This window comes from Macaca thibetana, chromosome 5 (genome assembly GCF_024542745.1).
Source record: "Macaca thibetana thibetana isolate TM-01 chromosome 5, ASM2454274v1, whole genome shotgun sequence".
Lineage (NCBI taxonomy): Eukaryota > Metazoa > Chordata > Mammalia > Primates > Cercopithecidae > Macaca > Macaca thibetana.
The window spans coordinates 100,443,023-100,455,266 of NC_065582.1; the positions used below are offsets into that span (position 1 = coordinate 100,443,023).

Below are 12,244 nucleotides of genomic sequence, written 5' to 3' on the forward strand. Positions count from 1 at the left end.
ACAAATGGAGATTCTATATTCATGGATTAAAGACTCTTTAAGATGTCAGTTTTTCCCCAAAATTGATCTACAGGTTCAGTACAATCAGAGTTTCAAAAATTGAAAAAATAAAACCTGATCCATACATTGTATCTTACTAAAAAATCAATTAAAGTGGATCACAGATCTAAATGTGAGAAATAAAATGATAAGCTTCTAGAAGAAAATACAGGGGAATATATTCATAGCCCTAGGATAGGGAAGTAGTCATAAAATAGAAAACAGAAAAACCCTAAGCATTAAGGAAAATATTGATAAAGTGGACTATATTACAATTACAAAGTTTGGCTAATCAAAAGACACATTTAAAAACTGAAAACACAAGCCACAGTATGTAAGAAGATATTTGCAGTACATATAACCAACAAAAGACTTAGATCTAGAACTCTCATAAACTGACAAGAAAATAAAAAGCAACAGAAAAACAGACTAAAGATGAGGAATAATTATTTCTGAAAAGAGGATATCCAAATAGCCAATAAGCATATAAAGTGCTTAGCATTAGTAATCAGAGAAATGCAAATTAAAACCACAATGAAATACTACTATATACCCACCAGAATGGCTAATTTTAAAAAGACTAGTAATACTATTAGAGTGGACATAGAACAATTAGAACTGTCGTAACCTACTGATGAAAGTCTGCCTCCATTTTTTATGTTTGCTTACTGACAGCTTTCAAGTACCACTCCTCCTCCTTTTTCCCCTTTTGCCTCCAAATCTGCACAGCACAGGCTCGCTCCCTGGGTACCCACTGACGGCTGTGTGGCTTAAATTTCCCCACGCATGCTCTGGGTTGCATGAGAACCCTAACCCTGGCCCCATGCCGGAACTACCATAAAAACTAAAGCCACCTGCCTCTCTCTTCACTTAAGCCAAACAGATCAGCTTGGATGCCTGTCCAGCTCTCCCCAGAAAGCCCCATTATGTACTAAACATTTTCATACTCTCTGGCACACATACGGCATCATCCATATCAATATCCAAATGAATTTCAGGAGGACTGATCCTGCTCTGCATGGAGCAAGGGGAAACCACAAGGCACCAAGCACTTCTCCGAGTTACATACTAACAAATGCCTGCACATAAACAAAACACATGTACAAGAATGTTCACAACAGCATTATTCATAATAGTCCAAAACTTGAAATACACTATGTTGGTCAAAAATACCACAGATAGGCTGGGTGTGGTGGCTCATGCCTGTAATCCCAGCACTTTGGGAGGCCAAGGCGGGTGGATCACAAGGTCAGGAGATCAAGACCATCCTGGCTAACATGATGAAACCCCGACTCTACTAAAATACAAAAAATTAGCTGGGCATGGTGGCGAGCGCCTGTAGCCCCAGCTACTTGGGAGGCAGGAGAATCGCTTGAACCCAGGAGACGGGAAGTGAGGCGAGATCGTGCCACTGCACTCCAGCCTGGGTGACAGAGCAAGGCTCCATCTCAAAAAAAAAAAAAAAAAAATACTACAGATAAACTGTGATGTATTCACACAATACACAACTATACAGCTGGAAATGTTATATTTCTTGATCTGGCAGTAATTACATAGGCATGTTTGCTTTGTAAAACTCACTAAACTGTACATTTATGACTTGTGCAATTTTCTGTTATATAGGTTATATTTCAATACAAAGTTAAAAAAAAAAAAAAAAGATTTAAGAAATCGTGGAAAAAGATGTGATGTAGGCCAGCATGCTTCCTAGAGATCTCTGACCAACTATCAAGGGAAGGTTCTATAATCCCAAACTCCATGGCTTTAAATGGCATTCCATAAGATGTTGGGAAGTCAAAATATCATAGTAACCTTTTAAACAAATACTTACTATGTGCCTGCAATGTACCAGGCACCACTGTAGACTACTCTAGGTACTGAATATACAGTGGTGAATAATACAGACCAAGTCCCTGCCGCTTTCACTATCATGGGAAAAACAATGAGAAATAAATAAGCAAATAAACCCCAAAGGAAGGTGATGTGTGATATGAAAAGAAAAAGTAAAGCAGAGTGAGTGGATAAAGAGGGACAGATGTTGGTGCTGTAATTTTGGACAGGAAGAAATAGAAAGGTCTCTCTGGGAAAGCCATTTCCATTTGTTACCACAATATAGACTCCATGATATATATGTCAAAACACATACAACACACACCAACTTCTCTGCCTTAGCAAAAAATGATTAATGATAATGAAAAATTAAAGAGCTAAAAGGAATTTTTAGAGCTCAGTGAAATAAAAATAGTAAATATACAAACCAACTATTTCATTTTTTGTACCTACTTGTTAGTCTGGTTGACAATTATGCTACTTCCATTAGGAATTAAGTTTGTGTCGTTTCTGTCCCAGTGTACCTGTAACCACAAATGAACTCTCATAATATCTCCAACATAATTCTGAATAATCTATCATCAACAAAAACTCTTTGGAGCATACTTTTTAACAAGAATGTGTTAAAATGTATATTTTTATCATAAAAGCAAGGAATATACAAACAAAAAATTACACCCTATCATACTGAATAAAAATAAATTTTTTCAAAGCTTGAATTATCTTATTTTAACTGATCAAATTAAACAAATTAATTGGAAAATTGCTACATCTCAGTATTCACTTCATACAGCATAGACCCAGTACGGTAGATTTACAAAAATGGCCACGAATTCTTCCCATCCTAGTTCTCCTGCCCCTTTGCCTAGTGGCTTTGCAACACTTCCAATCAACTGGGGAGGCTATCTCTTCAGCCACTGAATCTGGCCATGGCCATGTGACGTACTTTAGCCAACAGGATCTGAAAGAAGCAGAAGCATGTGTGGTGGGGTTTGCTATCGTTTCCTCTCTGTAATCCTAAGGCCACCATGTAAGAATAAAGACTGCAGTCTTGCTTCAAAAGCCACAGCTAGCCTATTGGAGAATGAGAGACCACAGAGAACAGAGACAAGCTGTTTCAGCTGATACCCTATAACCCAACCAGCCTGCCAATGACTGGGCATGTGAGTGACACCACTGTAGACCATCCAGCCCAGCCAAGTCGGCCCAGTTCAGAAACCCACAAAATTGTATTTGTTCTTTTAGGGCACTAGGTTTTAAGGTTGGCTATTACATAGTAAAATCTAACTGACGCACCTAGATCATGATGAAGAACAATACCTTTTTCACTAATTTATTTCCAGTTTTTTTTTTTTAAGTGAAAGTAGACATGTTTAGTTAAATATGTAAAGGGTTAATCAGATTAAAACTAATCTGTTATCTGCTTTTGTTACTCACATTAAAATGGATGTAAAATACTTCTTCAAAGTTATCACCTTCGTCATCCAGAAGTGTTTGCAAGTTCCTAAGGAAAAAAATAATCTTGCTTTTAAAAACGTAATAACCATGATCACTAGACACAGCATCTAAAATAAATGTCAAATGTATAGCTATTCTGAAGGTAGGAGGTCAGATATAGTTCACAGCACTTCTTTCTCCATGTACTGATAATCTAAACAGGGCCAGACCTCAACTAAACATGTCAAATTTAGGAAGCTTGTCTGCAATTCTGCAGGCTGCCTGCCTGCTTCACAGCTCTCTTCCCTTTACCCTAAATTCCCTACCTAATGATTGTAGGTTTCTATTTAGAAAAGGATTCTAACGTTCACTGACAGTGGAACTCATTCAAACTGGCGTAACCTTTATTGAATCTTTTGAACTTTACTTACAGAATAGGTCTCATATTAAATTTCAGGTATCAGTAACTCTGAGGTGGGTCAAAGGACCTTCTCTGCACCTCTTGTCCCAATATCATCAAGCTTAAGAAATACCTGAAATTAGACTACCTTAATAGTTTCAGGGCATTTGTGAGAATAGAGGTCACATCAAAATGGACAGTAACCAATTTTTAAATATTTCCATCCTATCATCCTGTGATGCTTTATACATGCTTTTGAAATAACATGATGTCTCATTGTATTTGCTCATTCACTCAAATATTTATTCAACAAACATTTAAGTAACCCCTACCGTAGCAGGCATAGGGGATGTAAAGTTGAGACTAAGATATTACTGCCAATAAACTCTGGGACTTGAAGGTGAGGTATGCTGATGGGAGTCTCACCTACAATACAGTGAGGTATGTGCAGCCAGAGAACTATGGAAATCACATAGGCTTAAAAGAGCACAGTTACATTTTTCTGAAGGCATACATGACATTGGGAAAGGCCTTTGGGATAAGATAGAATCTGAACTGATTTTTTTCCCCACTGGATTTTTAGATTACTGTATTATGAAGTAACGGACCATGTTTTATTCATTGTGGGTTGTTTTTGTGGGGAAGGAGGTGAATTGTTCTCCAGCTGTGATCCTGTGAAATTGAACAAGTTACGTGCTTCTAAAATACAATGGTGGGCCAGGTGCAGTGGCTCACGCCTGTAATCCCAGCAATTTGGGAGGCCAAGGTGGGTGGATCACTTGAGGTCAAGAATTTGAGACCAGCCTGGCCAACATGGTGAAACCTCATCTCTACTAAAAATACAAAAATTAGCCAGGCATGGTGGCATGTGCCTGTAATTCCAGTTACTCAGGAGACTGAGGGACGAGAATCACTTGAACCTGGGAGGCGGAGGTTGCAGTGAGCCCAGATCCCACCACTGCACTCCAGCCTGGGCCACAGAGTGGGAGACTCTGTTTCAAAATAAATAAATAAAATAAAATTCAATGGTAGAACAGGCATAGGATAGACATTCCCATTTCAAAAGGAAGTAATAGAAAGAAGAAAGGGGTAAGAGGTCCCAATTAAGTCCAAAACTCAAAACGGCATGCAACATTAAATCTTAAGTCTTGAGAATAATCTTTGACTCAATGTCCCACCTTCAAGACACACTGGGGTTGGGGTTGGTCTCCTAAGTTTCCAGGCAGCCCTACACCCATGGCTGTGCTGGGCACAGCCCACCTGGAGGCTCTCACACATTAGTATTGGGTGGTTGTGGTTCTCCCTCAGGCTGGAATGCACACTGGTGGCTCTTCCAGGGTCTCTAGAGCAGCCTCACTCCTATGACTCCATTAGGCACTGCCTTAGTGGGGGCTCTTGACAGTGGCCTCAACCCTGTGCCAGTTCTCTGCCTGCACCCCATGGCTCTGTGAAGTATCTTTTGATATCTAGGTGGAAGAAGCCAAGGCCCCACAGCTTGTGCACTCTGTGTGCCAGCAGAGATGGCACAGCCTGCCCACCATCAAGGTTTACCACCTGTGCCCTCTGATGGGACGGCCACTGTGACCCACACCACACCTGGGGCCACTGGAGTCACACCTGGGTCAGCTGAGGAGCACTGTGCCAGAATGCAATGAGTAGGGACTTGAGGCAGCACTGGACATCAAATGTCCAGGTCCTGTGGGTATACAAAGCCACTCTTGACATAGTTCTGTCCTCCAGGCCTTGGCACTCAGGGCCTATGATGGGACTGACAGCCCCCAGTGATTTCCGAAATGCCTTTGGGGTCATTCTTCCATTGTCTTGATGAACAGCACCAGGCTTCCACCCATCCACACTAATCTCTTTATTAAAGAGTCACCTGGCCACACCCTTGGTGCTCTCTTCAAAACACGTTTGCATTCTTTACAACATGGCCAGGCTGAGAATTTCCAAATCTTTAAGTTCAGCTTTTTTTCTAATGATAAATTCCACTGTAAATAATTCTCCCTGCTTCCATTTTGGTATAAGCAGTCAAGAAAAGTCATATTGTTCCTTTACCACTTTGCTTAGAGATTGCTTCTGCCAAATATCCTATTTCATTGTCAAGAATCTTATTTTACACAAATACTAGGATACAACACAATTCAGCCACATTCTTCACCACTTTATACAGTAACAAGGATCACCTCTCCTCCAATTTCCAGTGTGTTCCTCACTTCCATCTGAGACCTCATCAGAATTGCCTTTATTGTCTATGTTTATACTAACATTCTGATCACGACCACTTAGGTAATCTCTAAGAAGACCGAGGCTTTCTCTAGAGGTCTCCTCTTCTTCTGAGCCCTTGCCAGAACTGCTCTATAGGGCAATACACGATTTTTCTAGCATGCACCTCAAAACTCTTCCACTACTTACTCATTACCCAGTTCCAAAGTTGCTTCCAATACCACACTTCTTGGTAGCAAGAAGTCCCTTAGTCCATTTAGGCTGCTATAACGACATACCTTAGACTGGGTAATCTATAAACATAAATTTATTGCTTACGGTTCTGGAGGCTTGGAGTACAAGATCAAAGTGCAGCAGATTCGGTGTCTGAATCTAAAGGGAATAGGTGATGACCCATTCCTTTTCAATGGTGCCCTCTGTATCCTCTCATGGTGGAAGGGGCGAATAGGCTCCCTTGGGCCTCTTTCATAGGGGAATGAATTCCACTCATGAGGGCTCCACACTGGGGATTAGGCTTCAAAATATGAATTTTTGGGGAACACATTCAGATCCTGACAGTACCTTCCCTTCTGCATTTTTCTAACACCCTCCTGATGAACACAGAAGTTCTTTAATCTTATTGCAGTTAAATGTATGAAATCTTCTCTTTAATGTTGGTACGTTGCATGTCTTGTTTAAGAAATCTCAAAGGTGAGAAATATAATTCTCTTGTATTTTCATGATTTTTGCATTTAATATCTAAATCCTTCATCCACATGGAGGTGATTATCATGTATGGTATAAGACAAGGATCTACTTTCATTTTTTTCCCCAGACAGATACCATTTTTTTTTCCAGTTCCATTTATTTAGTACTCCTATTCCCCTTGATCAAATATGTCACCTCTAATAAAGTTCCATATAGGCATGGGTCCATTTCTGATCTATCTTCTGTTCTATTGGAAAACCTATCATACTGTCCTAAATAATACAGCTTTCTAATAATTCCTTTGTTTTTGAGATGGAGTCTCGCTCTGTCGCCCAGACTGGAGTGCACTGGCACGATCTCGGCTCACTGCAACCTCCGCCTCCTGGGTTCATGTCATTCTCCTGCCTCAACCTCCCGAGTAGCTGGGACTACAGGCGCCTGCCACCATGCCCAGATAATTTTTTGTATTTTTAGTAGAGGCGGGGATTCACCGTGTTAGCCAGGATGGTCTCGATCTCCTGACCTCGTGATCCGCCTGCCTCAGCCTCCCAAAGTGCTGGGATTACAGGTGTGAGCCACCACGCCTGGCCTCTAATAATTCTTGATATCTGACAGACCAAGTTCTCCATCCTTATTTGCCTTGAGAATTATTTCTGGTTATTCCTGACCCTTTGTTCATCCATATAAATTTTAGAACCAGGTTGTCAAGTTTAATAAAAAGCCTCCTGGGATTAAAATTGAGTTTTACTGAACACAGAGATCACTGGTTCTCAAAATGTGAGCCAGACCAGCAATTATTGGGAATCCTTGGGCCTTTACAGAGTTCATGAGGTCAAAACTATTTTCATAACATTATTAAGATGTTATTTGCCTCTTTTCACATTCTGCTGTGAGTAAACAGAAGAGTTTTCAAAAGCTATATGATACTGTGGAATGCTCTGATAGCTAACAGATATTTGTGTATTCCTGTGTTTAAAATATTTAATTTCTAATCCTGTAAATACTGACAGATATAACCAACCTAAGTAAAAGCGCTTTGGAGTCAATATTTTTAAGAGAATCTTAAGACCTAAAAGTTTGAGAAACAAAGATACAAATATAAAGATCTTTTAGTTCATGTACATTGTTAATTAAGTTTATCAGTCTTCTGAGGCATAAAGATTATTTAGGTTATCTTCGATGTTTCCAGTAAAATAAAAATGACAAATTTATCTTCTTTCTAAATCTTGTGCTTTTGATTTTTTTTTTTTTTCCCCTTATTAGTACAGTTAGTATAAATGATTAACAGACTCTGGTGCCAGATTGTGTTCAGATCATGGTTCTGCTATTATGGGGCCTTAAGCAAGTTATCTAATCTCTCTGTGTTTTAGTTTCTGAATCTGTACAAGAGGGATGATACTACTACTAGAATCATATTACTATTCTTACTCTTTTTTTTAAATTGAGACAGAGTCTTCTTCTGTAACCCAGGCTGGAGTGCAGTGGTATGATCATGGCTCACTGCAGCTTCGACCTCCTGGGCTCAATCTATCCACCCGCCTCAGTCTCCTGAGGTGTGCCTCTTGGCATGTGCCAGCATGCCCAGCTAATTTTTGTTTTTTATTTGTTTGTTTTTGTAGAGATGAGGTCTCCCCATGTCGGCCAGGCTGGTCTCAAACTCCTGGGCTCAAGCAATCCACTTGCCTTGGCCTCCCCGCAGTGCTGGGGTTACAGGGATGAGCCATCATACCTAGCCTGTTCTTACTCTTTAAAAAAATAAAAATAAAAATCACTGTAGTATTCCATTGCATAAGTATACCAAAAATATATCATTCCCTTAGTGAAGGACATTTAGGGAGTCTTTATATTATGAACTATAAATATAATGCATATTACTGTACACTGATCCTTGCCTGGTTATGTATTTCTGAAAGTTAAATGTCTAGAAGTAGAATTGTTGGGTTGAAAAGGCAAACATGTTTTGATTTTGCTAAGTCCTGCCACACTGTTCTCTGAAAAGGAGTACCAATCTGTATTTCCACTAATAACACCTGAAATTAAAATGAAAGTTTTCAAGCCCTTGCTAATACTATACAGCATCAACACTTCAAACCACCGTCAACCTGAAGTATGAATTAGCCTCTTACTTTAATAGGCATTCTATGAGCACTGGTGAGATTGAAGACATTTTTATTGAGGAGCATTTCTATTGCTTCTTTCCCAGGTTGCCTTCTTGGATACTTTGTGAATACTTCTTATGGATGTGTAGGAATGCTTTACACAGCAAGGATATTAAAACCCTCCTACTGTTGCTATTTTTTGGTGAGGTGGTGGCTTGTCTTTTAACTTAGAGATAAGTTTCCATTTTAAAGGTGATGACATGAAACAACATTTAACATAAACATCACTAGTAGATTTTGCACCAAGGTGTATGTAACCTGTGCTCTGTGCATGACTATTCCTACACAGAAAAAGTTGAAATATTAATGCAAACATTGAAGACTAGTTAAGGGAATAATCAACATTTCCTAATTTTAGAAAATGAAATTATCATCCAACAATTCTTGTCAAAGTTAAAACTGGTCTGAAGTACCTAATGCTGCTGTTGAACATGAAAATATTATGAAGCATGTATACTTAAATATTTGCCTAAATATATGTTAGATAGAGTCCTTCCTCAGGAACTATGTTTACTTACTTTCCCAAATCAGGACTGAGTTCTTTCAAGTCTTCCAATGATGGCATTTGGTCCAAAAGTTTCTTAAACAGTGCCAGTGGGAAAGGGAGGTTGGCAACATTGCAATTGAACAGGGAAAGTCCACATAGAAGCCCAAAGAAGAAATACCTTTTCTTCTCAAATTTAGGCTGAAAAGCAAAAAAAAAAATCTTAAAGTATTATGAGTTTTTACCAGTACAATGAAATATTTATATTAAATAAATCTTTGTTCCTCTTTCATAAAATCAAATCTCAAATTGAAAAATTTAAAGCCTGAGATAAGAATGTTTAGGGCTTATATTAGGTTGGTGCAAAAGTAATTGCAGTTTTTGCCATTAAAAGTAAAGGCAAAACCTGCAATTACTTTTGCACCAACCTAATATTTGGTCATTGAGTCAATTTAAATCCCTGCCACTCTCATGCTTGTAATCCCAGCCCTTTGGGAGGTCAAGGTGGGCAGACAACCTGAGGTCAAGAGTTTGAGACCAGCCTGGCCAAATTGGTGAAACCCTGTCTCTACTAAAAACACAAAAACTACCCAGGTATGGTGGTGGCAGCCTGTAATCCCAGTTACTGTAATCCCGCTGGGCTGAGGCGGGAATGGCTTGAGCCTGGGAGGTGGAGGTTGCAGTGAGCTAAGATCATGGCACTGTACTCCAGCCTGGGTGACAGAGTGAGATTGTCTCAAAAACAAAGCAAAACAAAAGAAACAAACAACTAAATAAATCTCTGCCACAGTTTTGGTTCCTAAAAGCATACCAGCAATAAAAATACATTAGGTTCAGTAATCCTTATAAACTAGTTTTCACAATTTCTTTCCACAGCCTTTGTCTTCAAATTTACTGGGAAAACAGAACTGACACAAAGAATGACTACCTAAAAAAAAGAGGGTTCCTTTTTAATCCATGCATTATATAAATGATCAAAAAAACACATTGCTTGAGTTCTATGTGGACAGATGTGGGAACCCAGGAAAAGGAAACTCCATTTTAAAAAAATAATCACCTTATTAGAATTATAGATTATCTCCACAATTATATCCACAACTCCTCACCTAACACGAAACAGTCTAGACAAACTAATTTTCTATGTTTTAAGATGTACTTTTCTGTCACAAAATACCTTAAGCGAAGAAAAGGGAACTTACCCTGACAGGAAACCACATGCAGGAAGCCCCTTCAGGATACATGAACATCCCATATTCTGGCTGGATCATCTCTTCAAACAGACAGTAGAAGAACTCTCTCTTAACTCCTACAAGGTCATACCCAATTTCTCCACTAAATGAAACCTGAGGAAACACAGCAAATAATACATCACTTCCAGGGCTCCATTTTGCTATACATGAAGTCTCATTTAATAACAGTAAATAGTTAACATTAATTGTAGACCCAAGTATTTGGTAGGCACTGAGTAAGTATCCTACTTATATATTGTCATATTTAAGCTCTACATTAATTCTATAAGATAATGCGGCCTCAAGAATTTAAATAACTTTTCTAAGTTTATACAACAGCTAGGTGGTGCAGCCTATTTTTTTTTTTTTTTTTTTTTTTTTTTGAGATGGAGTCTCACTCTGTTATCTAGGCTGGAGTGCAATGGTCTGATCTCGGCTCACTGCAACCTCCGCCTCCCGGTTTTAAGTGATTCTCCTTCCTCAGTCCCCAGAGTAGCTGGGATTACAGATATGCACCACCACGCTTGGCTAATTTTTTTGTATTTTAAGTAGAGACAGGGTTTCACTGTGTTGGCCAGGCTGCTCTTAAACTCCTGACCTCAAGTGATCCACCCACCTTGGCCTCCTGAAGTGCTGAGATTACAACCATGAGCCGCCACACCTGGCCTACAGCCTAAATTTAATCCTATGTCGGTCAAACCCCAGAGCCTAAAGTTTTTACCACTAAACTGACCTCAACTGGCATCACTATTATAGTCATCAGATCCAAGTATATATAATAAAAATAAACAGAAAGAAATCATAAAAATCGGCCGGGTGTGGTGGCTCACACCTGTAATCCCAGCACTTTGGGAGGCCAAGGTGGGCGGATCACGTGAGGTCAGGAGTTCGTGACCAGTCTGGCCAACATGGTGAAACCCTGTCTCTACTAAAAATACAAAAATTAGCTGGGTGTAGTGATGTATACCTGTCATCCCAGCTACTCAGAAGGCTGAAGCATGAGACTGACTTGAACCCGGGAGACGAAGGTTGCCGTGAGCCGACATCACACCACTGCCCTCTAGCCTGGGCAACAGAGTGAGACTCTGTCTCATAAATAAATAAACAAATAAACAAAAAAAAATTCAGGATGTTCAAAAAACCAGAGCACACATAAGGTGTTTGCTGAAGTGGCTGTCTGCTCCCTGAGGCTACACCCCCACTGCTGACACCAATCCCTCCCAAGAGGATGCTATCATAACCCATCTTTGCTCCTTCAGTTACCCCTCCATTCCTGCCTTTTCTTGGAATCTTTCACTTCCATTTACAAAAATGTTAAGGTCCCCCTTAACCTTAAAAGGAAAAAAAAAATCCCAACATATTGTCTCCAATACAGACAACATGGGCTCCTTCTACTCTTGCCAAACTTCAGAGATATACGCCAACTTCCAAACCCATTTCTCCACTTAAATGGCTCTCTCCAAGAAGACCAAGAACTGTAAATCGCCAAGCTCCAAGGACTTTTTCTCATATCTCATCTCCTTGATTTCGTTAACTCATTTTCCACTTCTGATCATGTCCTTTTTCTTGACAGACTCTTCTCCCTTGCTTTCGCTTATGAAGCACTCTTCATGGTTTTATTTCTCTCTTCTTTTTCCTGCTAGTTTAACTTCTAGAACCAGAATTGCAAACAATTCTATCCTAACACTTCTGTCCTTTCTCTGTTCTTTCCCTGGAGGCTCATTTTCTCTGTAAACTTTGTTTACCACTCGTA

At 39.6% G+C, this 12,244-nt stretch overlaps 1 protein-coding gene across 1 annotated transcript in view; it reads right to left on the bottom strand.

Moving 5' to 3' along the window:
* The window catches only part of HERC5 (HECT and RLD domain containing E3 ubiquitin protein ligase 5), a 50,122-nt gene that overhangs the window by 2,830 nt on the left and 35,048 nt on the right, over positions 1-12,244 (bottom strand). Inside the window, exons 17-20 of the mRNA XM_050790428.1 lie at positions 10,462-10,605; positions 9,297-9,463; positions 3,307-3,373; positions 2,323-2,393 (exon numbers count right to left, since the gene is read on the bottom strand). Of these exons, the coding sequence (XP_050646385.1) occupies positions 2,323-2,393; positions 3,307-3,373; positions 9,297-9,463; positions 10,462-10,605 (449 nt within the window). The remainder of the gene's footprint in view (positions 1-2,322; positions 2,394-3,306; positions 3,374-9,296; positions 9,464-10,461; positions 10,606-12,244) is intronic.